The sequence below is a fragment of the Salarias fasciatus genome, chromosome 14 (genome assembly GCF_902148845.1).
Source record: "Salarias fasciatus chromosome 14, fSalaFa1.1, whole genome shotgun sequence".
NCBI classification, from domain to species: Eukaryota; Metazoa; Chordata; class Actinopteri; order Blenniiformes; family Blenniidae; genus Salarias; species Salarias fasciatus.
In genome coordinates this window covers 19,292,226-19,319,815 of record NC_043758.1, presented here as the reverse complement: position 1 = coordinate 19,319,815, position 27,590 = coordinate 19,292,226, and the positions used below count along the sequence as shown (strand labels likewise).

General features: G+C 43.2%; 1 protein-coding gene across 3 annotated transcripts; it reads left to right on the top strand.

Moving 5' to 3' along the window:
* The first annotated feature begins 3,045 nt into the window (after window positions 1-3,045).
* trip12 (thyroid hormone receptor interactor 12) lies at window positions 3,046-27,590 on the top strand. 3 transcript variants are annotated; one of them, XM_030107880.1, is made up of 42 exons: window positions 3,046-3,150; window positions 5,547-5,693; window positions 6,103-6,228; window positions 6,379-7,166; window positions 10,153-10,258; window positions 11,115-11,251; window positions 11,644-11,727; window positions 13,471-13,566; window positions 13,639-13,790; window positions 13,903-13,938; window positions 14,032-14,127; window positions 14,230-14,322; window positions 14,436-14,597; window positions 14,964-15,032; window positions 15,151-15,316; window positions 17,240-17,357; window positions 17,682-17,838; window positions 17,918-18,071; window positions 18,287-18,515; window positions 18,624-18,742; window positions 19,126-19,333; window positions 19,627-19,727; window positions 20,074-20,248; window positions 20,384-20,525; window positions 21,085-21,276; window positions 21,471-21,622; window positions 21,707-21,864; window positions 22,039-22,112; window positions 22,226-22,425; window positions 22,674-22,801; window positions 23,057-23,208; window positions 23,320-23,462; window positions 23,560-23,716; window positions 23,856-23,954; window positions 24,046-24,160; window positions 24,357-24,511; window positions 24,687-24,851; window positions 24,999-25,166; window positions 25,247-25,360; window positions 25,565-25,659; window positions 25,876-25,979; window positions 26,069-27,590. In XM_030107880.1, the coding sequence occupies exons 2-42, from the start codon at window positions 5,596-5,598 to the stop codon at window positions 26,263-26,265; spliced, it is 6,180 nt and encodes a 2,059-aa protein (XP_029963740.1). In that variant the 5' UTR covers window positions 3,046-3,150; window positions 5,547-5,595; the 3' UTR covers window positions 26,266-27,590. The 3 variants fall into 3 exon arrangements, with proteins under 3 accessions (XP_029963740.1, XP_029963741.1, XP_029963742.1); XM_030107881.1 differs by lacking the exon at window positions 3,046-3,150 and having other exon boundaries at window positions 5,596-5,693; window positions 25,002-25,166; window positions 26,069-26,265; XM_030107882.1 differs by lacking the exons at window positions 3,046-3,150; window positions 6,103-6,228 and having other exon boundaries at window positions 5,596-5,693; window positions 25,002-25,166; window positions 26,069-26,265.

Here is a 27,590-nt window from a genome sequence, read left to right as displayed (position 1 = left end):
TACTAACATAACAAGCCTATTGGAGTCATGCAATAATGGCAAGGGCTGCATGCTACTGAAGGGATTAGTACTCCCCTCACAGTGAGACTATCCATCTGTCTATATTCTATCCCACCTCATCGTGTTCAGTTCAGCTTACTATGGGCACATAGTACATCCAGTACATACACATCCATCCATCACAGGGCAAACACAAATATACACCACACACAGTCACTTTCACACCTAGAGGCAATTTAGGTCACTAGTTTTCCTTATACTTGTTTTTGCACTGTGGTGGGAAGCCTAGGAGGTTGCCTGGAGAAAACATGCTAACTCCACACAAAGTTTTAATGTCCATTTTGTTCATTTATTTATTTTTCTTTGGAGAATTTTCATGTTCTTCCTCTGTGTGGATTTTCTCCAGGTGCCCTCCTCTCAAAGCAGTTAAATTAGGTTGACTGTATTGGTTTTATATCTACATGTAGACATTTCTTCAGTCCATGCTGATTCCTATCAGTGAGGTGCTTTGACTTCCCCTCATGGCTCAAAAATGTGTGTAACTTATTAACAGCTGTCTTTGAAATAAATAACCTAATAGCTTCAGTTTCAGGGATTCCTTTGAGTAAAATGTTTGACAACCACAGTACTTTCAACTTTTCTACTCAAAATGCTGAACTAAAATTATTTCTTTGAAGTGTTGGGAAGCTTTTCTATATTTATTTTTGGGGGGAGAACATTTTTTTTTTCAACAAAGAGGAGGAGGGGGTAGTACATTTGAGAATTAAAAATAAGAAACAAAATAGTGTGTGTTTGTCAGCAATAAATTGATCACTTTCTTTTCTTGAAACCTTTTAGTGTCTTTGATTTATCCATGGCTGTCTTATTGAGGGCTGGCTTCAGTCGAACACGTGTGAACATTGTATTCTTACTATTGGTGTGAATGAAGGTAAAGAAAATTTTCCTCCAGTCCTGGATATGACTGCCATGTCAGGGGAAAAGCCAGTGCAGTGAGTCTTCACAACCTGCTCCCAAAGCTTTACAGAGTTTCAGAGCTGATGCGTTCCAGTCAAGCCTAAAGACAAAGGCAAAAGCACTGTGCAGACCTCAGGGTGTAGTTATCGATGTACCAACACATGAAATGGAAGCTAATAAAGCCAAAGCTTCATTGAATCAGTTGTCATTATAAGAGGCACTTACCTTTTTCCACCCTGTGTGAGACCTGTGCCATTGTCTCTCAGCTGCAGGTGGGACACGATCCTGAGCAGGATGTATTCAAGTAAATGTTCCAGATAATCAAACTCTCCCTGGCGAAGTGACCTGCTGAACTCCAGGATCTGCTGACAGAACACAGCACATGTTTCTTCTGCAGGAGGTGAAAAAAATAGCAGCCTAAGAGGTGCACGCAGGTGCTGGGCAGTTTAGAGAAAAACAACCTTGGAAGACAATGCAGTCATTATTGAGATCCACAACTCTGCAAAAAATGGGACGTCTTATCAGAAAATTTTCCAGGCCTGAATCTCAAAACAATTAGTTTTGTGAGTTATTAAAAAAAAACTATGTATCATGAAGCTAACTATTTGAACAAAAGGAACATTCAGTCATATGGTTTAACTGTTAGCAGAAAGAACACAAAAACACAATTTTTCAAGTTACCCAACACTAGTGACGCTGCATTGCACGTAGTGTGAATCTGAGTGTTACTGAGTGTGCGTGTTTGCCCTATGATGAACCTTGGCTGGGGGATAAAGCCATACAGTGAATATAGTATCACTTCTGTGAATTGATTGCTCAGGGAAGAAAAAAAAAAAGCCTTACACTGTAGCATTTTGTCATGTAGGAAACTGCAGTGGTCCAGTTCAAGGCACAAAGAAATCCCTCAGTGTGTCCATATTACCTAAAAAGTAAAGGCTGAGGTTTAGAAAATATTCATTTAATGCAGAGTATACAGATGTTTTTAAATGTACGATGATGAGCACCTCCGTGATCTTCAGCAACATTAAATCAAATTCATCAATTTTTTTCTCCTTGTAAAGATTTTTTTTTTTTTTTTCAGAAAATGTATCGAACCTTCTTGCACTGAAGCTAAAGAAAAAATGTTGATTTGTTAAGAATGTGTGTACTTCGTATTGACTAGTCTGGCCTCGTGCGTAGTGCTATCTTTGATGTCGCCAACATCATTGGCAACCATCATTTATGCTCAAGAGAAATAAGGACCAACCATTTTCTAACAAAGTAGGAACAATCACTCTCAGCACACTGGTCTGGTCCATATTCTTCTGGCTCTACATGTAAACACAGGCAGACGTCACAAACAGGCTTCATATTTCTTTTATCTCTTCTTGTATGTGTGCATAAGTTTATGCACATCAGAAAACATGTTTTCTTTGGATGGGGGAAACATGTTTCCTGATGTGCATGAAAATAAAATTGAGTAGACTTCCAATTCACTGTTTATTTTTTTTTTTCACACAGTGTGGTTTACAGGAAATGTATTGTTTATGATTCGTGTTAATCTGTAGTTGGAGGAGGTCCTCAGGTGGAGGGAGGTCCTCCTGACCCAAGCAAGGACGCCATTGTGGACGCAGGGCCGTAACCATGACAACTGGGAATGCCACTGACCCACAGCAGATCCGGTCTGGCGACTACTTTGTTTCACATTCAAGGTAATAATGGACTTTGAAAAATAACTTCTTATTACTGCATATAAATGGGTGTTTGATGTCGGTGCATTTAAAAGGACGGAGGGTGGAGGGGGAGGGGAGGGGAGGGTCACGACCCAGCGGATTGATATTTATTAATTTGCGACCAAGCCAACGTTACTAGTGATTGCAGTGCTGCGGCGATCGTCTGCGTGGACTCAGAAGCAAAGTTCTGTCTTTAATTTTAATTATATATGCAAATATATATATTTTTATGTACGATGGAAATGTTCTCAAAGCAGAGAGGCGAGCACTAGCCGCAGCTCTTTGTGGCTAAAAAAACAAAAAACAAAAAAAAAACAAGCTGATGCTAAAAAGCCCCTTAAACAAAGTAGTCCCCGAGCGGATGAATCACGCGGATGTATATTGCAGTTATAGGCCCCTCAGCTGATGTGAAACTAGCAGGGTTAGAGAGAGAAAAGAGGAGCTGGTGCACTGTCTGTTACAACTACAACACTGGAACAAATAGGTAACAATATTATACCAAAGCTAAGAAATGCTCACTGACATCTCAGTCAACTGTCTATTGGAGTCTCGAAGTTAATCAGTGTCGAGATATATTCTAGGAATTGTGATTGTTTGTGTCGAAAATATCTCGAATCCCGTTCCTGCTTTCCTGTTTTTTTGTGTCTAAAAGGTATCAGAGGCCATTTCTTCTCTTTTTTTTTTGCTAGCTAACATGCTAGCTGCTAGCTAAACAACTTGTAAAATGTTCGCTGCATTTGAACAAAATTACTATTAAAGACGCCGAATTAGTAAATGGAAACCAAAGGTGTCATTCGTATTAGAGAGTTCATTACATCCTGTCGATTTGGCAAAGCTTTAGCCAGCGACAACAAGGCTGGCTAGTGATAATTAGCTTGCATGCCAAGGTTAGCTGGTAATAGCTATAACGCTCTTGTTTGATTTAACGTCAGCTGCGTGACTGTCCTGCGGCAGCTAATTCCTTGTTGATACGGTCAGTGATTCGCCGTCAACCGGACAACTCTTTACATTAATAAGGAGAAGATACGGTCGCTCGTATGGTTATTAGCAACGTGTTTATTTTTGTCAGCTTAATGTTTGCGGTCATTGTAGAGCCGTTTGCAGTCTAACTTAGCTAATGTAGCACTAGCTTGCTAATAATTAACTTGCCGTGTTTCTGCATTCCTGACCTAGAAACTCGCCGTTTAACGGATATCAACGTTTATTCGGCGTCTTTTGTACCTCTAAACGTGAACCGTGTGTTTTTATGAGCACGTTTGTTAGCAGATAACATGTTCCTGTTGGCTATCGGAAGCTAAATCGCTAGCGCTAGCGCCTCAGTGAGAGGCAGGCATTGGCCTTAAGAGAGCTTAGAAAACATTGATCCTCACGGTTCGGCAACGTTAGGTTAGCTGTACTTTGGTCCACTATCGCGTTAACAGTTGCTAAGAGAGCTGCTGTGTCTGTGTCTGTACCTGCCGACGTGACAGTTGTGTATTTCGGACTCGATCGGCCCATCACACAGTAGAGAGGTGAGCTAACTTGCGTGCGAAACATGTACGCATATTTTTCAGACTTGTCAGCCAGACGCATTCCACATTTCCATGGCAGTTGGAAAACCCAGTTAACCAGTAGCTGGTTTACCAGTAACTTGCTAGCTTTATTTTATTAAAGATGGATCCAGTCGATGCTGCCATTTTCGGTGTGTAACTAATCACAAGTGAACGTGATCGTTTGTTTTCCTGTTAGGAGGCCGTATTTGCCATTTTGCAACACATTGTCTGATTGTATGGGTTATTATGCTGTGGAAATTTGGCGTTGGTTTCGTTGCTATCTAGCTAAATAGGTTGACACACCGGTACGCCAACTACGCATTTCCATGGCGCTATTGCTACATTCGTTGGCGTTCTGTGTTACCATCCCCTGAAACTCGTCTGGTATGCGTTTTCTCATCAATAGCTCCTACAGTTACTCGCTTCAAGCTTCATATTTAGGTCGTTTCAGTATTTAATGAAGCTGCGTTCGTGACTGGGCTACTGTCAAAATACATGGGACTGGCTACGAGTAGCTAAACATGCTAACGTTGGTCTGTGGTGGCAGACAACTACGTCAGAAATACAGGCCTCTGTAAACGAAGGAGAGCAAAATTAGATCCAGTCGTGGCTGTGTGTCGCGGTGTGTGAAGGAAACAAAGTATGTGCGACCATCTGAGGCTGATCGGTACTGGATGTGCTCAACAACGACTCGCATCATGCACTGAGTGTGATGCACCAGTTGTCAGGATAGACGAATAACAAAGACGAGGATGCACTGTCAGTGCAGGCCTAGCATGGCCCTGTGAGCTGGACAAGAGTGGCGTATTTTTATCACCAATATTCACGGTGTCGTCTTTGAAACGCTGATCAAATCAGCCAGTCGGTGATATTTATTTTGTTCTGAACGTGAAGCATCGAGATTGCGTTGTATTGGTCTTGTTTGATATATTTTTTTAACCAGTCTGGTTTAATGAGTTTTAACCACATCAGGCATTGCTAATGTCATTAACTCACTAGTTGCATGAAACTGATTCCATCCTCTGCCATCATCTCTCAGGCCTGATTTTCCTTTTTTATAAATTCAAAATAAACTGCTGGTTTCAAAGCTTTTTAGAAATGTGAAGGTAATCTTATAATTTGGGGATGTTTAACTTAGTTTCCCCTAATATGTTTAGTCTTATATCAAATTTCCTTTTACCTGTTGTTCAGCAGCACATTTCTTCTTGATGGTAGTATGAGAAAATCGTTTATGTGCATGATTGTGTCAGTCCCACCATAAAATACTGTTTGAACCTGTGGACAAAAACAGTTCCAAGCTTACCTTCACATTTATTCTGAACTCTTCTCTGCTTCTGTTTGATTCCAGTGAATGGTAGTGTCTAGAAAGGGTATGTCCCTTCAGGAGAGAGGTGCCAATGTCCAACCGGCCTAATTCCAATCCAGGGGGGTCACTGCGCCGTTCACAGAGGAACACTGCTGCGGCCCAGCCACAAGACCACACAGTCACGGGAAGGTGAGTACACCTCTGTGTTAATCAAACGTCAATTCATTACAGTATGTGGGAAAAGTGTTAGTTTGTGCTTTTCTTCAATTAAATGTGAGATAATTGTTATTTAGTGGGCTCAAGTTACAGGGGTCATGCGGAGGGCTGTTAGCTGATAAAGTGAATTTCGAACATACTGCTTCTGGTTGTGTTGACCTCAATAACCAAGAGAGCGGCTTATCTCATGTTCTTTTAACATTGTCAAATGATGATGAGGTGGGTTGAAGCTGTTGGTGGTGCCGTTCTATAGGTGTTAATGATCACTAGATATGCAGATTTCATCATCAGGCGAAGTGATATGGAGATTGCTCAACTCTTTCATGTGGCTTGATGACAGAAACCCATACTCTTCCTTGCTCTTTAATTTCCAACCTTACAGGTTGCAGTCAGAGCAGGTTAAACATAAAGCAAATTCCCCTCCTGAAAGTAGAAGACCTAATTCTAACCCTCCCAAAGCCACAGCCAGCTCAGCCGCTGGCCAGTCCAGAGGGCACAGCTCAAGAAGGTACCCCTATTTTCTAGTCGTGTGTGTGTGTGGTGTGTGTGAGTGAGAGAGAGGTTGCTTTTCACTTTTGTGTAATTACAGTCACTGCTGTTGATGACTTTCATAGTTTCAGACGTGTTCTAAGTGTTGTTTCCTGTTGCTTCCTGACAGAAGTGGTCTCGCTCTATCCGTGGCTTCATTTGTGCTGCAAGACGAGCCCGAGGCTGCAGGAACATCTGAACAAGAGCGACCAGGCCACCAGTCAAAGAGCGAAGGCACTCGAGGGTTGAAGAGAAGCGAAGCTCCCGACCAAATCAGCACCTTTGGACCCACCCCAGCAAAGAAGTCCAAATCACTCCCACCATCCCGCGACAATACCTCAGAGACCAAGAAAACCCCAGCCAAATCCAAGAAGCGATCTCTTGCTTCAGAAGCGCCTGCGCCGTCAGGGCGAGGTCAGAGCAAGAAGAGCGTGGCCACTGGGACCTCATCAGTACAGAAACGGAAGAAGGTGGACTCTGTGGCTGGTCTTAGTAGCACCGCTGGGTCCCTCCCCAACCGTACCGAGGGCAGAACTGCAAAACCCACCAAGCTGGCGTCTAAATCGGCCGCCTCAGCCAAAGCTGGGTGTAGCAACGTGACAGACTCCTCCTCCTCCGCCTCCACTTCATCGTCCTCCTCCGCCACAGGCACCAACAGCGCCGCCACGCAGGGCGCCAGAGTCAAGCAAGGAAAAGACCAGACCAAGGCCCGCCGCTCCCGCTCAGCGTCCAGCCCCTCCCCTCGCCGCAGCACACGGGACAAGGAGCAGGCCAAAGCCACCAGCTCGTCGAAATTTGAGTGGCCAGCTCGCTTCAACCCCAAAGTCAACCTGCCAAAACCCAAACTGTCCCTTCCTGGATCCTCCAAAACCGAGAGCTCCAAACCCGGGCCGTCAGGATTACAAGCTAAACTAGCAAGTGAGTCACTTTCCGTTAATTCAACCGTTTACATGGTTTCTTCACAATTTTTTTTTTTTTTTTTTTTTTTTTTTAATGCAGAGGATACATTAACTACATTAATGTCTACTTGGGAATTTGTTGTTGATTGTGTTCAAAGATTGGGGCTTTGAACAGAGCTGGCTCGCAGGGCGTCAGCAAATTGTTCTCATGTGCTGGGATGAAGCTTCTATCTCTGCGATTAAATGTCACAGCACCGATTAGAAAACCTCACTCTGCTTTGCTGACGCTGATGTTTGTAGCTGTCACCAGTTTACAGCACACCACAGAGCCCAATCCTAATAAAACTCTGTCTAGGTTAATCAGATCAAGTATTTCACAAAGATTTTCCTCAGACGTGCAGCTCTCACTCTGTGTACACGTCACATGTAACAACATTGAGTTACACTTGGAACTAGGGCTGGGTACCGTTAGATATTTTTCAGGCACAAGTACTTTTTCGATACCTCACGTTCGGTACCGGTTCCTGAACGGTACTTTTTTTGGTACCTGCCTTCATGGAGCACAGACGATGCCATGACTGCATTTGCACTTCATGCCACTAGGTGTGCTGTTTGCATGCTCAACCTTATTTTACACCGACACCACAGAGGAAGAATGGCGCTGCAGCCGCTGCAGGCTCTCTCTGAGCCTCTCTCTGCATGTTGTTAGAAAAAGAGGTGTGAGCCGGTAAGACGTGGTAACATGTTGAATGATGCGATGCACCGTTTTTTCAGTAAAAGAGACAAACTGAACGATCGTTTCCGCGCATGTTTATTGACCACGCAGCCACTTCAATAACCAAAACTGATACCCGTACACACGTCTCTTGTTCGGTACCAGTATATACCGAAGTTTTTCGGTCGGTACCACTGAGGTACCGTTAAACGGTACCCAGCCCACACAGTATGTACAATAAAACACACGCCTATGTTTTTCCTGGAATATCGGTTCACGTGATGAGTTGGGACTTGAGGATCCTCTTGAGCGGGCTCACATTTCACACTGGAGGACGAGCAGCCCGACCCCGGAGAAGAGCTCAAAAGAGCCGGGTTTCATTGAGATGTTTTGAAAAGAGTGCAGTCGGAGTGAATCAGCCTTTGCAGTCTTTCTCCTGTCTTGTGACTATTGATTGAAGAATGTTGTCATGATTGTGTTAGTGCTTAGTGTGATAGTGTGGGCTTGAACTGTCCTAATGTGCTTAAGAAGCACATGTTATCAGTGCATTGTTGCTGGGATCATCTTAACATAATTTTAGAGTTAATACTCTCAGCATCGTGTACTGAGTTTAGATAAACATCACTACGGATTTGCCTTTGCTGTAAAACAATTTTATTCATTTATTTATTTTTTGGGAGACAGCTGTACATTCTTTTTATAGCCAATGTGTTAGATGTTCTGGAGATCCCTATCACAACTGAAATATTTCAGAGTAACTACGTTTTGATCAGCGGAAACCTGTTGCAGATTTGGTACCTTTGATTGTGCTTGCTCTATTATGAGTTCATCTTGTCCGTGTTTCAGTTTTCCAAAACAAAGTCGACAGAAGCCTGAGAGGAGGGGGCATTGCAAAAAGTTCAGTTTGTTCTTCTTATCTACAAACAAGCTGCAAGTAAAACCTGCACAGTACCCCTTTTTATAAAACGAATCACTTACTTTTTTTATGGCTCCATCTTATTGACAAATCACTGGAAGCAGTCTTTACAAATGTCATGATCTAAAATAAGAGAAATATTCTGGACTTGAGTGCTCAGTCACTTCGATGTGTCGATATTGCACTGGTTTGTATCATATTGATCCAAAAATAAGCTTAGATCAACCAAGCCTCAACTCCAATACATTACGGTTACCATATTGAATGAAATTTAAGAAATCCATTTTTTTTTTTCTGATAAATTCACTCACCTGGGTGATGCCCGGTCACAGCTATCAGCATAGTGAATCATAGCTAAAATGTCTTGGCATTTAAAGGTGGTCCGACACATATGAAACAGTAGAAATGGGGTTTATGTAGTGCAGGGAGTGTAGGCTGCTCAGGTCAGTGTGGGGTCAGGCTGTTCTCGCCAGGTGGCAGGGTAGTAACTGGTGGGACCTGTGCCACGGGCCCCAGCCCCTCCTGTCGTGTGTCGGCCCACCAGCTGACCACCGGTATGTTTGAGGGCAGGGAAGGACTTGTAAGCCACGAGTGTCAAAACCAACCACCATCATCACTCTCTTAGTACCTATATCTGACAACCCCCACATGCACGTTTTTCTCAGCTGAAATGGTGAGTGAACACCTACTGCATGTGATCCAAAGCTTCTTTTTGACTTTTCACTCATTCATTGAGCTTTAATTAGTAACAGGTCCTAATATAAAGTTAGTTTGTTGCGAGTACTCACTGGCTCGACTATGAGGTAAATGTTTAATCAGGTGTAGTTTAAGATCAAGTAGAAAATGCAGTTCAGGGAAGTGGAAGTTTACAGTGAATTGTTTGTGTATGTTTGTTTTTCAGTTGATCAGTTTTTTTTCCTGTTTTATTTTTGTACTACTGAATTATGAGTTGCAGATCCAACATGAAGGTTGTCCTGTCATGGAGCCATGGTTGTGTTGCTATAAATATCCGTCCAGCCAGTTGTACAGAGCTCTGAGCAGTCAACAGCAGAGCTTTCACTGCATGCTGAAGTCAAACTTTGGAAGCAATGCTCAGCATCAGTCGCCCTCTGAACCTTTATCTTGCTTATTTCATCTGACTTTTTGAGGGAAACAATCATTCATCCAGTATACTGTGGTGTCGAGTTCATTCCTGTTGTTTACCTAAACATGGTGCTCAGGCGGGTTCGTTGAAAAGCTTGGAGATGATTTGACGTTAAAATCAATCCAGCTATCTTGCCGTTTTTGACTTGCATTGAGTTCATCAAGTAGTCTGGAGCATTTGATACCAGCGTCAGTTGGCTTGACGTTCCGATGCTCCTTTTTCCACTGCAGGTTTGAGGAAATCAACTAAGAAGCGTAGCGAGTCTCCTCCAGCAGAGCTCCCCAGTTGTCGGCGGAGCACACGCCAGAAGACCACGGGCTCCTGTGCCAGCACCAGGTACAGATCAGAACTGAATGCTCAGAATAATTTTAATGGCGGACATGGTCAGTGTCTGTTCAAAGCAGGTGTTGCAAATAATGTATCAAAATGTTTTCAGGAGCTGTTAATCAATAGAAATATTTAAATCACAGATTTTCTTTCATATTTCCAATTTCATCTTTTGAATTTGACATCTATTTCAATGTCTCTTGATGTTGTAGTATGCTCAAGAAGTGTACGTGTTTTAAACCTTTTCTTTTGTGTCAATGGGGTGGAAATGATTTTTCTGTGGCCTTTTGAAAGTTAAAGATGAAAAAATACTGCAATTGCTTCTACATCCTGGAGTTTTCACAGAAAATTGTGTTCCAACAATAGTAAATAAGTGTTTCAGTCCACTCTACTTGGAAAGTAATTTGTTGTTGTACAAATATGTTAATAGAATGAGACAGACTACGGATCGCTCCCGCTGAATGGCAAACTCTAACGACTTTAGCTCCGCAGTGGCTATTGATTAACTCACGTTAATGACTGACAGGTTTAAGTTGCAAAAGACATGCATAGAACAGTGGGAATCAAACATCTCTATGTACGCGGGAACCTCAGAGTGACAAAACATCTATTTCCCATGATGAAGTGGAATCACATGTCGCCAAACCATGTTAACCTGCCATTCCCCAAATATTAATGTCATGCGAGCATGTTAACATGTTGCTGTTAAACATTAAAGCTGAGAACACTTGCATTATTATTTTTATAATAATAGTATTATTATAGTCCAAATAACTTGGAGAAATCAAAGTGTACGTTTTGTACAACGTGTTATGATGGAGCGCGAGATAATGCAATCTGATATCAGTTGGTATTCCTGTTCCAGTCGGCGGGGCTCAGGCCTGGGCAAGCGCGGAGCAGCCGACGCTCGCCGACAAGAGAAAATGGCCGACTCTGACAACAACCAAGACGGGGCCAACTCATCAGCGGCTCGCACTGATGAGGCTTCACAAGGAGCTTCAGGTACTTGTCATGCTGCACTTCTGTTTGTATAATCCATGACCTCAGGCTTGAAGATGGTAGTTCATCAGGACTGAGCTAAAGATTCAGTCACTTGTATGCAGTTAGATGTGCTGAAACGGGTATGTGTGAAAGCAAATCTGCCTGAGCCAGGCTGCAGCTGTACCACAGAGTGCAAAAAGCCTCATTAGTCAAGTAACTTGAAGAGAACCAAGGTAAACACATTCACTACTCTGGTGCTACACTCGGACTGGGCTGTGGCTGAATTATTTTATCTGTAGAAACATCAACATGGTAGTATTTTCTCAATATATGATCTGGATGTGAAACTGAAGCCCACTGAGTTTTTTACGACCACATGGAAGTTGACAGTTTTTTTTCTTCTCTGTTTGCAGCTTCAAGCTCCGTTGCTGGAGCAGTGGGTATGACCACCTCCGGAGAGAGTGAGTCTGACGACTCTGAAATGGGAAGACTTCAAGGTATGTTTAAACTAACTCTTAGGGTTTTTATTGATTTGGTCACAGCTAAGAAAGTACACACCCAAAGAGGTGTCTCACATAAGCAGGATAAACCATCAACAACCAGGCTTAACCTGTCTCCAATATTGTTTCATGAAGGCCAGGAACAAGTGAGGAGTGGCTGAGTTTGATCCATAACGCTGCAGTCGGCTTCATTCACCAGACCCATGATATAAAGCTCAATTACTGATTGTACATAGAGAAGAGTCCAACTCAAATTTTAAATTCTTTGTAGGTGTACTTTGCACATTGCACTCGTTGCTCACAACAAAGAAACCCAAACTGACCCCAAACTGATCTCTCGTATCTACAAGCAGTCAACAAGGGCCCTCATGAATATGTGTCAGCCTAAACATTAACTTAGGAGTGAAGTTTTGAGTTCTTTCATATGCAAGTATTTTTACCTCCCTCTTTGAAAACATTCAAGGGGAGAAAAAAAGAACATCTCTGTCCTTGCGTGGCAGCAGTGAGATGTACCAGTGACATTCAGGCTGGAACACAACATAGTGTGACTGAAATCAAATGAATTTCCCAGTGTGGGATTAATAAAATAATGCTGTACTCTACTCTGAAATCAAATGTCCGTGTTCCACAATGACAGTCTAAAAATTGCATTTACACCGTCATAGTAAAAGTGGTGTTGGAGTAGCTCTTACACTACTGTGAACTGAATTTGTAATCATTTGGATGTAAATATAGGTACTCGGCTTTTCTAGAAACTCCAGTTAAATATCGTACTTTCAGTGTTTTACATAAAAAGATAGCCAAGATGCTGGTCCATAGCCAATAAATGATAATTGCTGAAGCTGGTTGAAACTTACTCCAAAAATGAAAGCACATCAAACATTCCCACTCATGTGTCCGCTCCAATTCGACTTGTTTGCCCCCTGGGCTGAACCCCACTGTTGTTTGTCACAGTATTGAGAAAATGAGCCGAAAGCCCACAGCAATCAACCTGAACTTTATTGCAGTCCCCATTGACGTGATTTTATCCCATAACCCTACTTTTCATGGATGGATGGATGGATGTTCTTCTATTTGAAGGTGAAAAACTGATGGTTGAAACAGTGAAAAGACTCGGGCCTTCTGCCGCGTTCTCTGCATATGAGGGAAAAAAACGAGCCATATGTGCTGTGATAAAAGATGCGCCTTTGCTTTGTACATAGTTGAATGTTCGGATCTCGCAGGCCAGATGTAACAAACACCATACTGAGATTTCGACCTGCCCTTCAACACTTTCACAATCCCACAACTCATTGAATGGTTTAAAGAATTCAACAAAGCAAGTTTAATGAAAATAACGGCATGAAATTAAATGAACCAAAGTTAAATAAATTGATGATGTGCATGTCTTATTTTGTTTTGCTTCTTTGTATTTAGTTTATTTTTTTATATCCATGTCATTAATATTAATAATAAGTAATAAGTAATAATTTCTTTAAAAAGCTTTTTTCAAGAAAAAAAACGTGAATTTTGTTTTTCCTTCGTTGATGGGACAGCAGGATCTTTTGCTTTTTTTTTTTCTTGACTTTCTTTCTGCGTGGCTCACTGTAACTGCACAAACAAATCACTAGCCTAACTTCCCAGCTCCTGTGACACCAAATAACTGATAACTTGATCCAGAAAAACTGGAAAATCGTGACTTATGTAGGTATTGTGAACCACCCTTCACAGCTGCTGAAAAACCAGTTTTTTTCCTTATAGCTCTGCTTGAAGCACGAGGTCTCCCTCCACATCTCTTTGGACCTCTTGGACCTAGGATGTCACAACTGTTTCACCGGACCATAGGCAGCGGAGCCAGTGAGTGCACTTCTGTGACTCCTACGTTGACATGAAATGGAGACCCGCTAACCATTCCACCTCTGTTTCCAGGCTCCAAGGCTCAGCAGCTGCTGCAGGGCCTCCAGGCCACAGGCGACGAATCTCAGCAGCTCCAAGCGGCCATCGAGATGTGCCAGCTGTTGGTGATGGGCAACGAGGAGACACTCGGGGGATTCCCGGTTAAGAGCGTGGTGCCCGCTCTGGTAAGTCTTGCCTTGTTTTGTGATTTAGGGCTGTACTTGAGCTTTACCATCGTATGTAAATGCATTCAGTCGGCAAGAAAAATCACTGGTCTTGATTTCTTTTCTTTCACAGATTACACTGTTACAGATGGAGCATAATTTTGACATTGTGAGTATGATGAGCTTTTGGTGATCGTTTTGAGCTGTTGGTTCTTTTTTTTTTTTTCGTTTTTATGATATATTTCAATGTCTTTTCTCTCAGATGAATCATGCCTCACGTGCACTCACCTACATGATGGAGGCTCTCCCTCGATCATCTGCTGTTGTGGTCGATGCTATTCCTGTTTTCCTGGACAAGGTAAAGAAAAAAAAACCCTGCTCTCTTGACCTAATCATATGTTAATTTTTCTATAGTGGCCTTTCAATATGCTAATCTTCTGCTCCACCTGCTTGACTGCAGCTTAAGGTGATACAGTTCATTGACGTCGCAGAGCAGGCCCTGACTGCCTTGGAGATGTTGTCAAGGAGACACAGCAAAGCCATTTTGCAGGCTGTAAGTGTTGCACTCATCTTTTTTTTTGTTTTTGTTGTATCCTCTATCCTGTTACTGGTGTCCTCTGACCACAATCGTACACCAAAATAACCTGAGCATGTCGTTCCTCACAGGGTGGACTAGCTGACTGCCTCCTCTACTTGGAATTTTTTAGCATCAATGCTCAGAGGAATGCTTTGGCCATTGCAGCTAACTGTTGCCAGAGCATTACTCCAGACGAGTTCCACTTTGTGGCGTATTCTCTGCCACTGTTGACTCAGAGACTCACACACCAGGTATGTTTTCGTCATGACATTAAGCCTGTAAAATGTGATCTGGTTGTGATTTATTGATCATGCAGTGGTTGGTTTTACAGCAAGGGTATCAGTAATTACAACTATTGGTTACATGTTCTCTTAATGTGAAGGTTACACAATGATGCTATTGAGTACCACTAGCTACATTGGCATCACTGTAATGAGCAGAACATTGTAATGGAAGCACCTAAATATATTTTACCACCTTTCAGAAAAACGAGCATTGCACTTTCAAAACAATATTCTGCCAGTTTTCCTTACATTTCCTCTTGAAAAAAGGTTTATCTTTGTGTCTTGAAACTCTGACATGCTCTCTAAATGTTTCTTTGCTTTCTTCTTCCCCAGGATAAAAAGTCTGTGGAAAGCACTTGCCTCTGTTTTGCCAGGCTAGTGGACAACTTTCAACATGAAGAGGTCCGTACCGTATCAGTCCAGTGCGTCTTCTGACGCCACCTCTGTGAGATTTCGTCACTCGGTTTGCTTTCTAAACCCTGGCTAATGCCCTTGATGTGTTTGTGAACGATCTCTACAGAACCTGCTGCAGGAGGTGGCGTCTCGGGACCTTCTGACCAACATCCAGCAGCTGCTGGTCGTCACCCCACCTGTGCTCAGCTCAGGGATGTTCATCATGGTGGTGCGCATGTTTTCGCTCATGTGCTCCAACTGCCCATGCCTGGCTGTCCAGCTCATGAAGCAGAGTGAGTCACTACATCTGTCACATTCATTCTGTAATCTGATAGGTACTTTCTCTTTAAAGTTTTCTTTCTTCCAGGACTCAAGTGTTATTTTTTTTCATATTGACATGTTGGATTGTAGAGGAGACGCTTCTGTGGTACTGCTCACTTTCAGAATTGGAATAAAATGTCCTTATAATTGATTCAAATGTGAGACTACAACGCAAGCTGTAAATTAATTCTTGACTTTGATCAGTAAAATATTTTAGGAAAGCTTTGCTGAACTCACCTTTAGATTAATCAGAGCTGTCTGGTCAACTCTTTGAATTTCTGTATTCAGCACATTGTTTTATCTGACTGGTGGTTTTTCAGTGTTGATGGCCCGCTGCAGCAGATAAGCATAGACATAAACTATGGATGGAGACAAAGAAAAAACTGGAGCAAACGGATACAAAACAGAGAGAACAACAGTGATGAAAGTATGGGTTCACTGTTGGCTAAATAGAAAAGGAAGAAACACGTTGTGCGTTGTCGAGCATAAGTGGCATTCCTCACCATCACGTCCTCAACGCAGTAACACCATTGCAGAAATCAGTCCCTTTATTCATGATGGAAGGTTGGGTTGTACGCTGCTCATCTGTGGTGATTTCAACTTAAAGTTTATCTCTGAAGCACTTTCGTCAGATAAAATCACAAAGTGCTGTACAACATAAAAAGATGGACATTTTACACATTGTAGATTTCACTGGTGAGATATTCAGCTAAAAGCTTCTCTAAATAAGAGTGTCTTCAAATCTTTTTTGAAGGAGGCCAGAGACTCGGTCATATGGAGCGACAGGGCAAGCGGTTCCAGAGTCTGGAGGCAACAGCCTGAAAGAATCGGTCTCCCCGGGTTTTAAACTGTGTCTATGGGACCTCTGGGAGTTTCTGGCCTGCAGACCGAAGGGTTCTCTGTGAGGAGTAGGGGCACAGCAAGTCTGAGATGTACTGGGGGGGCGTCATCATGGAACATGAGACCTAAAATTTAAAGTGAATCTGAGGCTGGACAGAACTGGGTGATGTGGTATGTTCTCAGCGTACCTGTGAGTAGTCTTACTGAGTATTTTGTACAGTTTGGAGTTTAAAAGCAGTTGTGTTAAAACAAGTAAAAGAGAATTGCAGTAATAAATACGTGATGAAATGAAAACATGAATGATCAGTTGAAGGTCAGAATTTGACAACATTTTTCTGACTTTAGAGATATTTCTTAAGTGATTTTTTTGGAAGAGTTTTTGGTCTGCTGACGAGAGTGTGCTTCCAAAGACGCCTGATCAAACAAAACACTGAGGTTTCTGAGGCGCAGAGGAACCCAGAAGAACCAAGATGGGTTCTAATCTAGAGGATCTATTGTCATGTGCAATGATCAAAGTTTCTGTTTGGCTTGAATTTATCTGCAGGTAGTTTGAAGTGCGCTGGCCTTTGATGCATGATACAGATTTCAGGAACAGATAAAAAGTGAAAAGGAATCTATCAGGAAAAAAACTCTTACATATTTCAGAAAATATCCAGGGTGGGTCTTTTTTGGTGTGAAACGGTATTGAAAGGGTAACTTGGCAAGATCGTCCTTGGCATGATGCAGTCACCAGTCAAATGTCAGCGCAGCAGGAGAGGTTTTTAATGTTTTGATGTTTTTGCTGCTTCTGTTCCTACATTTAAATGCACACTGAAGTTATTGCAATTTAAGCAATAAAAATGTGCTTACAAAAAGGGTTGGTATCTTTTCACATCAACTGGATGGATAAACATTGTCGATGTTATCATGCAATACTTCGTTTGCGCGATATTTTGTTGTTGGTTTTTTTTCCTTTGCTTCCTACTGGCTTTTGTCTGTATGACAGGAGTATTAGATATTTCATGAACAGAGAAGTCACTACAAAAATGACTGACGTGATGTTTGTTTCTCAACAGACATAGCAGAAACTCTGCGCTTCCTCTTGTGTGGGGCATCAAATGGCAGCTGCCAGGAACAGATTGAACTTGTACCCCGAAGTCCTCAGGAGCTTTACGAGCTGACTTCCCTCATATGGTAACATCTGTTTGCTAAGGTCACTCTAGGCCCAATGGGACACGTAGAGTAATTACATATAAAAAGGAGAACTGTGCAATTGGTATGCATTGTTCCCCTTCAGAGTTAGATATTGTAATGGTAAAGTAAAATATTGGGTAGCATGTCACTTTTGTAACTCTTCTTTAACGATTATTCTTGATTTTTGATTACCTAAAGACGTAATTAGAATACATGAGACAGCGGTGATGGAAAACAGTAATTTCTTTTCTTCAGTGCATGTAGTACAGCTGTGAAGTCATTATGCAGCAAAACCTGTCTAAAGTCATTTATTTCCATCTCCAGTGAGCTGATGCCGTGCCTGCCGAGAGAGGGCATCTTTGCAGTCGATGTAATGCTGAAGAAGGGCAGTGCTCAGACAACAGAGGGAGCCATCTGGCAGTGGCGGGACGACCGGGGACTGTGGCATCCTTACAACCGCATCGACAGCCGCATTATTGAGGTACGAATGTCTGACTTGAATTTCATTGACCGATGTTATTGACCTATATTTGACATTGTGCGGTCCCTCTCTCCTGCAGACGGCTCACCAGAACGGGGAAGATGAAATCAGCTTGTCAACCCTGGGCCGTGTATACACAATTGACTTCAACTCTATGCAGCAGATCAATGAGGACACAGGAACAGCCCGTGGCATCCAGAGGAAGCCTAACCCTCTTGCGAACCCCAACACAGGTAACACCTGCTTGGAATGACAATGTTATTGTCTTTTCCCTGAAAATCAGTGTTGAGCAATTTGGATTTAGAGTGTCCTCTGACGAGAATCACAGTTCCAAAAGAGACTCGTGAAACAGCTTGATTTTTAACTTCAGTCATTGAGGGGAAGAAAAGAAAAATCTAAAACCCTGTTTTTTTTTGCAGTTAAACTCACCTGCTCTTTGAATTTCCAGGGAGTCACCAAGAAGTTCGTCGAGAAGACGCACGAGCCCAGTTAATGAAGGAGGACCCTGAGCTGGCAAAGTGCTTTATCAAAACTCTGTTTGGGGTCTTGTACGAGGTGTACAGCTCCTCAGCTGGCCCTGCTGTCAGACACAAGTGCCTTAGAGCCATCCTCAGGATCATCTACTTTGCTGATGCAGAGCTGCTGAAGGATGTGCTGAGGAACCATGCTGTGTCCAGGTAAGAGACGGCACCAGGCGGGCTCGCTTCAGTTTCAAGAGACAAAGACGTTGCTCTTGTCCGTATTGAAGTGAAACGTCATCCATGTGTGTGTCTTGTTCTCCACAGTCACATTGCCTCCATGCTGTCCAGCCAGGATCTGAAGATTGTAGTGGGTTCTCTGCAGATGGCTGAGATCCTCATGCAGAAGTTGCCTGATGTCTTCAGTGTTTATTTCAGGAGAGAAGGTAGTGTTCATGTGAAAAACTCAATCACATCTACAAGTGACTGGAACAAATGAAATGCAACAACTTTAACAGTTAAAATGCACAGCAAAGCTTACATAAGTGATAAGCTTGTCACTTTGAATGAGGAGTGGTTTGATACTTACTTTTTTTACTGACGGTTTTTAAAAACCTTTGGCTGAAAAATTCACGAAAGAAGCACAAGACATTTATCAGAAACTATTGAATTAAAAAAGAAATGCTAGAAAAACAGTAGTCCTTGTACTCCCTGCATCTCGTTATTAAACCATTATGATACCACTTCCAAGAAACAAGTGTGCATTTTATGCTGCCCCCCCCTTCAAAGCTCTGTGGCAATACCAGTCTTTCCCGTGTGGCTCTTCCAGGTGTGATGCACCAGGTGAAGAACCTGGCAGAGTCTGAAAGCTTTCTTGTCACCAGTCCACCAAAGGCTTGTCCAAGTGGCACTGCCAGTCTCTGCACCACAACCATCAGCACCGCGTCCACCACCTCTGCTAACAACGCGACTCCTGACCTGGGCTCACCCAGCTTCCAGCACAGCATGGACGACTCGCTGGACCTCAGCCCGCAGGGGTGAGTCAGAGGCCACTGATGGTTTGGTCTGGCTGTTTACAGAACAGTGAGAAAAATATATTTCTGGCAGAGTTGTTTGTCTCTGCACAACATTCCCTTACTGTTAAATGCATGAAATAGGTGACCACCAAAATGAAAATCGTAATATTTTTTTCTTATGTGTTCTTAATCAGCAATGTGTGCTCCTGATCACTGTGTCAATATTTCTTTATTTTTTAATAAATGAATGAGCCAGTGTTAGTTCAAGACAACCGCTTTAATGCATTTCTAAACTATTGTTTTCCTCGATTCAGACGGTTAAGTGATGTCCTGAAGAGGAAACGGCTCCCTAAAAGAGGGCCGAGAAGGCCCAAGTACTCGCCACCAAGAGACGATGACAAAGTAGACAATCAGGGTGAGTGATTGTGTCCTTGTCATTTTTGAGCTGTGACAGGAGAAGGGAAGTACATAAGCCGTGGGTTTATCAATGAGCTCCCTGCTGAGCATCGTACAAGTCAAACGGCAGCATCAGGAAACAGTTGTTTAGTAGTTAGAATTTTTTTTCTCCATATTTTCTTGCGATCTTAATTTTTCATAAAGGATGAAGATATTGAGGTTAATTAGATTGCTTTTTCTGTTTTAGTGATTAACGTTTAACTGATTACTGTGTAATCTGGCAGATGAAAATGTTGGTGATTGACAAAGATTGTGCGTGTCTTTTTCTTCTCCATGTAACCGTCTTAATCTCATTTTCTATGCAGCCAAGAGCCCCACCAGTACTCAGTCACCCAAATCATCCTTTTTGGCAAGTCTCAATCCCAAGACCTGGGGGAAGTTGGGTGCCCAGACAAATAATGCCAACTCGGAGCCCTCGCGTACAGCAGGCGTGAGTGGTTTGGCGAGGGCACCTCCGAAGGACTCGATCTCAAATAACAGGTATGATGATGAAAGGTCAGAAACAGTTTTGCCTTTTTAATGTTTTTTTTTTTATGTTGAATGATCAGCTGCTCACTAATGTCTGGACTTATATATGAAATGAGTGTTTTCTGTGTGTGTAATCTCTCTATTTAGAGACAAAATTAAGGCCTGGATCAAAGAACAGGCGAGTAAGTTTGTAGAGCGCTACTTCAACTCTGAAAACGTGGACGGCAGCAACCCTGCACTGAATGTACTCCAGAGACTTTGCACAGCCACTGAGCAGCTCAACCTGCAGGTAAGATATAGATTATTAGCATTCAACAGAAATGACCATATTGGAAATTGTCTTTAATGTTTATGTTTTTACTGAGCAAACTCGGGTCCCATAAATGCAACGTGAATCAAAGATCATAGAAAGTATAGCCATGCTGCTTTCCATTTGCTCATTTACTTGGAATTTGTAACAGAATGGCCTCACTTCCTCGGGAAAAACAAGGTGTGCAGGTGACGTTGCAAGTAGCAAAACAGTACGGACGCTTCCAGTAGAGCAGGTCTTGCCCTAGCGCTTTCTGACTATAAATAAACATCATGCTGCATTTAATGAACCACAGTGAAAGTTCATACAGACAGGCGACACTCCAGCGAAGCTCTACATGCTGTAAGAACATTAAAACATTGTTTATTCTTATCATGTCCAACTGTAAGCAACCATCTAGAAAACTACACTCCAGACTTTACTTTGTCGATCTAAATGCATCAGGTCACCGAGCTCTTCAGCAGCTAGAAGCCAACATTACCTTAGTTCCAAAGTGTGGCTATGCCAAGACTCATCTATCCAATGACGCGTCTTCCAGGTGGACGGTGGTATGGAGTGCCTCGTGGAGATCTCCAGTATTGTCTCAGAGTCGGACGTGTCGTCCTTTGAGATTCAGCACAGCGGGCTGGTGAAGCAGCTCTTGGTCTATTTGACCTCCGGCACAGACAGAGACCTGCTGAGTCGAGATGTTCGGCTTAAGAGGTTCCTCCATGTGTTCGCTGGCTGTCCGGTGAGAGATTGTCTGAAGTTACCATCAGATTTTAGTCAATCTGTTTCTCTGAATGCAACATGCAGAGCATAAACACATGTTTTTACTGTTTTATCTTGTAAGGTGGGGCACTGTGCACCCACTTTGGATGTTTGGTGACCTGCTTCTTGTTTGCGGCCTTTCCTAATTGCATATTTGACTTTGTGGGTTTTTAGGTTCCAGGAATGGAGCCGGTGGGCCGGATGGACCCCTCAGTGAACCAGCCTTACCTGGCACTTGTGCACAAAATGAACAGCTGTCTGAGCCAAATGGAACAGTTCCCTGTCAAAGTGCATGACTTCCCCAGTGGAAATGGCAACGGCAGCAGGTCTTTGACGCCACTCACCTTGTAATCCAGCTTTTGACGCCACGCTCTACGTCGTGCACTCATTAATTTGTTTTCTCTCTTCAGGGGGTCTCAGGCACTGAAGTTCTTCAACACACATCAGCTCAAGTGTCAGCTTCAAAGACACCCAGATTGCACTAATGTTAAACAGTGGAAAGGAGGTCCTGTGAAGATTGACCCCTTGGCGCTGGTGCAGGCCATCGAGAGGTATCTTGTGGTCAGAGGTGAGGCTTGTTCTCATAGGTTGAAAGAACTGTAAAGTGATTCACTGTTTCTTAAATGGTATGTTTCAGGCCGTCATTAAAGGCAGCAGTCTGCTACATTCTCAATCTTCATTAGTATTCATGCTGTTTTATTATGTTTTTCTCTGTTTTACTATTTAAATGTCCTCTTTCTAGGATACGGTCGAATCAGAGAGGAGGATGAAGACAGCGACGACGATGGTTCAGATGATGAAATCGACGAGTCCTTGGTATGCAGTTTTAACTGTGCTGGCAAAGGAATGAATATTCATTCATCCACGTATAATTCTGTTCATTGTGACCTTGATCTGTGATTTTTCTATGTGATTTCTTGGCTCCTCAGGCAGCACAGTTCCTGAATTCTGGCAGTGTCCGTCACAGACTACAGTTCTACATCGGTGACCACCTGCTCCCATACAACATGACTGTGTATCAGGCTGTGCGGCAGTACAGTCTTCAGGCAGAAGAAGAGAGAGAGTCGACGGACGACGAAGCAAACCCGCTCGGGCGAGCTGGCATCTGGACCAAAACGCACACAATATGGTGATGATGCGTTTCTAACATGACTAGACCTGTATTCATTTTCTTTGAGCAATGACTTGGATTCCTGAAACAAAATTTTATTTAATGTTCACATGGTGAGGTGCTGAGCATTAACTCAACTAAACTGCAGGTTCTGTTTAATCTTTTTTTTTTGTATGTTCTACCCATTGAGAGATGCACTGTGGGTCTTGTTGCACACGTCTGCATGCCCGTGAAGATAAATTGAGATAAAATGTTGTGTCCGGCAGGTATAAGCCTGTGAGAGAGGACGAGGACGGCAGCAAAGACGCTGTGGGTGGAAAAAGAGGCCGAGCCCAGACTGCTCCCACCAAAACCTCGCCTCGCAACGCCAAGAAGCAGGATGAGCTGTGGCATGGTGAGGATCTATTAGCCATCATTCAAGCTGTGAAGATCATCATACCTTGAAAGATACTCATTCACACATCATTTTTTAGTCAAATAAACAGACTGCTGGGCTCCTATTTTCAGTTGTATTGTCTCAGAAAATGTATCAAATTACTGCATCAGTTGGCAGCATTTAGTATCGGTCATCATTGCCGTGGCTTCCTGTTTGTCTTTTCTGAGCCGTGTGTGAGCGGATGTTTTCATCAAAGCTGCGGATTTCTTACAGATGGTGTGTGTCCCAGCGTCATCAATCCTTTAGAGACATACCTCACTTCGGAGCCACCAGAGACCATAACCTTCGATGACCCCTCTTTAGAGGTCAACCTGCTGCTGAGGGTCCTGCACTCCATCAGTAGATACTGGTTCTACTTGTATGATGTAAGTGTCACAACAATGAGAATGTAAACACAAAAATGTATGCTGCCTTCATTTCAAACTACAAAAAGTCTGATACCTGTTTTTTGTGACAATAAATGTGTTTGTTTCTAGAATGCTGTATGTAAGGAGATCGTTCCTACCAGTGAGTTCATCAACAGTAAGTTGACAGCCAAAGCCAACCGTCAGCTACAAGACCCGCTGGTGATCATGACGGGAAACATCCCCACTTGGCTCATCGAGCTTGGAAAGACCTGGTAGGTGCTCCACACCGCTGAATGCTGAGAAAAGCACTTAAAGTGTCACATAAATGAAGTTGGTAGTCACCTGTCATTCGGCTCTTTCTCTCCGCAGCCCCTTCTTCTTTCCCTTCGACACCCGGCAGATGTTGTTTTACGTAACTGCCTTTGACCGCGACAGAGCCATGCAGCGCCTGCTGGACACAAACCCTGAGATCAACCAGTCAGACTCTCAGGACAGCAGGGTGGCACCGCGCCTCGACAGGAAAAAGGTGCAGTGTGTTTCGGAGAATTTAAAAAACAAACAATGCATTGCCTTGTTGGATCACGCCTGTACATTGAAGGTGAATGAAACCCGTCGACCTGCTGATTCTGTGACACTGAATTTCCCTTTTGTGCTTCTGTGTTCAGAGGACGATAAACCGTGACGAGCTGCTCAAACAGGCGGAGTCTGTAATGCAGGACCTCGGTAGTTCCAGGGCAATGCTGGAGATTCAGTACGAGAATGAGGTATTGTTTGTTTTATTTTATCAGTGCTGCAGTTTTTTTCTCCAGATTTTGCCCGCCGTGGAAGATGATTCTAAATGGTCTGTCCTCGCAGGTTGGCACAGGTCTTGGACCCACTCTGGAGTTCTACGCTCTGGTGTCTCAGGAGCTTCAGCGGGCCGATCTTGGCCTTTGGAGAGGCGAAGAGGTCACTTTGGCCAATCCTAAAGGTACATTATTGCATCCTGTCACTTTGTTAACTCACATCGATAAATACCTTTATGATGGAGCAATCTGACATGAGTTCATGTCTCATCTGATTAAGATGTTAAAATGTGTTTTTTTCTTCTTGGTCTTGGTGTGTGTGGCACTGCTCACTTGTTTTGCTGGCTCGTCACTGACTGCACTTTCCATCACACTGAACAGGAAACCAGGAGGGGACTAAGTACATGTTCAGCTCCAGAGGACTGTTTGCTGTTCCCTTCGGCAGGACAACCAAACCAGCACACATAGCCAAAATCAAAATGAAGTTCCGCTTCTTAGGAAAGCTCATGGCCAAAGCCATTATGGACTTCAGACTGGTAACAAAAGTTTTTATTTACATGCTCATATTTTCTGCTCCGTTGATCCGTTTTCAGATTCGATTCAAAATGTCATCAGTTATATTTTGTGGTTTCAGACACTGGTAAATGAACATGTGCTGCAGAAATGTGTTTTTTCCTAGATTGAATAAATAATTTCTGCTCCTTTTTCCAGCTGGATCTGCCCCTGGGGCTGCCCTTCTATAAATGGATGCTTCGGCACGAGATGTCTATAAGCTCCCATGACCTGGTGAACATTGATCCCAGCGTGGCCAAGTCCATCCAGCACCTGGAGGATATTATCCGCCAGAAGAAGCGGCTGGAACAGGACCGTTCACAGGTTTGCTTTTTGAATGTGTCCGGCTCGATTCTTTTGGTTTAACTGTCTTTTATGAAAGCATCTAATCTGAAAATAATAGAGTAAGATGAATCGACAGGTCGGTTGTTCTGCTCTTCCTGTGGTTTATGATAATCCTTGTTCGTCCAGCAGACGAGGGAGACCCTGCAGCAGGCTCTGGAGAGCCTCAACATGAACGGCTGCTCAGTGGAGGACCTGGGGCTGGACTTCACTCTTCCAGGATTCCCAAACATCGAGCTGAAAAAAGGTGGCAAAGACGTCCCAGTCACCATCTACAACCTGGAGGAGTACCTCAGGGTATGTGCTGCACTTTCTTTCCAGCTCTCGCCGTTGTTCCCTTCCTTCATTCATTTGTTTTTTTTCTTCTCTTCTCCTAGTTGGTGGTTTATTGGACTCTAAACGAAGGAGTTTCCAGACAGTTCGAGTCATTTAGGGAAGGGTTCGAGTCGGTCTTCCCCTTGCATCACTTGCAGTATTTCTACCCCGAGGAGGTGAGGAGTTTCCTTCTTCTACTTTTCATCAATTCAGAAAAAGAGAAGTCATACTTGTTCATTGAAGTTTGTTGTTGGACTTCATGATTTGTAAAATGTTCTTGCCGCAGCTTTTTGAAATGAAAAGTCTTGACTGTTCATTTCGTTACAGCACTTGCAAAATATTTGTTTTTAGTCAAGTGGTTTGTTCTGTGCTCTGTCTAGCTTGACCAGTTGCTGTGCGGCAGTAAATCAGAGACGTGGGACGTCAAGACGCTGATGGAGTGCTGTCGGCCGGATCACGGCTACACACACGACAGGTGAGACGAGCGCGTTTAAGACACTATACATGAGTTGCTTTAACTTCTGCTTTTATCTTTAATTCTAACTCACTTTGACACTATCAAGACATTTCGTAACCCTCTCAGACCAGTGAAGTACATTCTGAAACAAAATCATTCCTAATTGTTTAACAGCGAACTGTGATAGACTTGAGTTGAGCCTGACGTTATGAGTGTTTGTGTGTGTGTGCACAGCCGTGCAGTCCGGTTCCTGTTCGAGGTGTTGAGCAGCTTCGACGCCGAGCAGCAGAGACTCTTCCTGCAGTTTGTCACAGGAAGCCCGAGACTGCCTGTTGGAGGTAAGCTGCCTCGCTACCTCGCGCTCCGATTTTAATACGAAGCTGAGAAGGCTGTGCTGCACGCTCACGCTGTCGCTCTCGTCGGACAGGTTTCCGGAGCCTGAACCCCCCTCTAACGATTGTGAGGAAAACATTCGAGTCGACGGAGAACCCGGACGACTTCCTCCCCTCAGTCATGACCTGCGTCAACTACCTGAAGCTGCCTGACTACTCCAGCATAGAGATCATGCGAGAGAAACTGTTGATTGCGGCCCGCGAGGGCCAGCAGTCTTTCCACCTTTCCTGATCTCGCCACATCTCACATTAAAATGCCTTCTACAGCAACTGATTAAAATCATGACTTCCTCTTAGTTTTTTTGTAATCACATACATTAAGGCTACGTGTACAGCCTTCTTGTTAGAGAAAGCAGCTTGCAGAAAAATTAAGACTTTAAATATATATTTGCTGCCCCCGTCTCTCAAAAAAAAAAAAAGTTAAAAAATAAAAAAAAAATAAAAAAAATATGGAAGGGTGTTCCATGACTCAGAACTTAAACTATAAAAAAAAAGAGAGAGTGTAACACTTATATCAGTAGTTGAGTAATGTTAAAAAGATGAAAACATCTGGGTGACATTTTAATTGCATTGCTATGTGATATTTAAAAAAAAAGGGATGTCTCCTCTCCAGAGCGGTGGACAGCATCTCTGGGTGTTGGGGGAGGAAGGGGGGGAAAAAAGAAAAGGGGGGGGGGGGGGGGGGGTTCCATTGAGCAAGCTAGGTTTACTTTAGCTCCAAAGATCATTTGTACAGACAAATTTGCAGACTTTGCTCATTCTAAACATTTGATAGAATAGCTCTTTGTTTTCGTGTCTCCCCCCCTCGGTTCGTCTGTTCACATTTTGTTCTGTATTATATTGGGCCCCAGTTCGTGTGTTGCATTTTTGGTTTGGCTTCCCCACCCCTCCCACCGTGTGTCTTTGCTTCAAGTTGTTGACTATGAGAGTTGCAGTTGGTTGAATGCGGGTAGTGACGAGCTCATATTATCTTTTATTTCCCCCTACCCCGGGTTGAGATTGTGTTCTGGCCTGATTCTAGGGAGCCTCGGCTCACACCAAGAGTTGTAAACCGATGTGTTGATCAGGTAACTTTGTTTTTGCTCTTGTTTTCATAGAGTTAGCGTCTTTCTGTTGGGCCCTACTGGATGTGTAGGGTTATCTTGGTAGACCAAGCTCTGAGCAACCCTCAACACGTAATGTAGCTGGGCACAAATTTGGCTGGTCTCATTTCATCGTTTCATGGCCAGAGAGCATTTCAAGTTCAGTTATGGAATAAAATATATATGCAGTTTCACACCCTGTTTGAGGTGGGAATGTCTGCTTTACCTTTTTTTTTTTATTTTAATTTTAATTTTCTATATTGTCTTTTTTTCTTGCTGTAGTTGACTTTTTTTTCTTTGCACTGCTGGCTTGGAACAAACCGTGGTGTGCACCTGCAGTCTGTGGCCAGGGGAGGGCGCCACTGTATGCTCTCCTGGCCCAATCGTTCATGTGCTGGTTTCTAAGATCTGCAATAATTTACTGCATCAGGTTCATGTTTTTACCTGAACATAAATAAAGTAACTGTTTGACTCA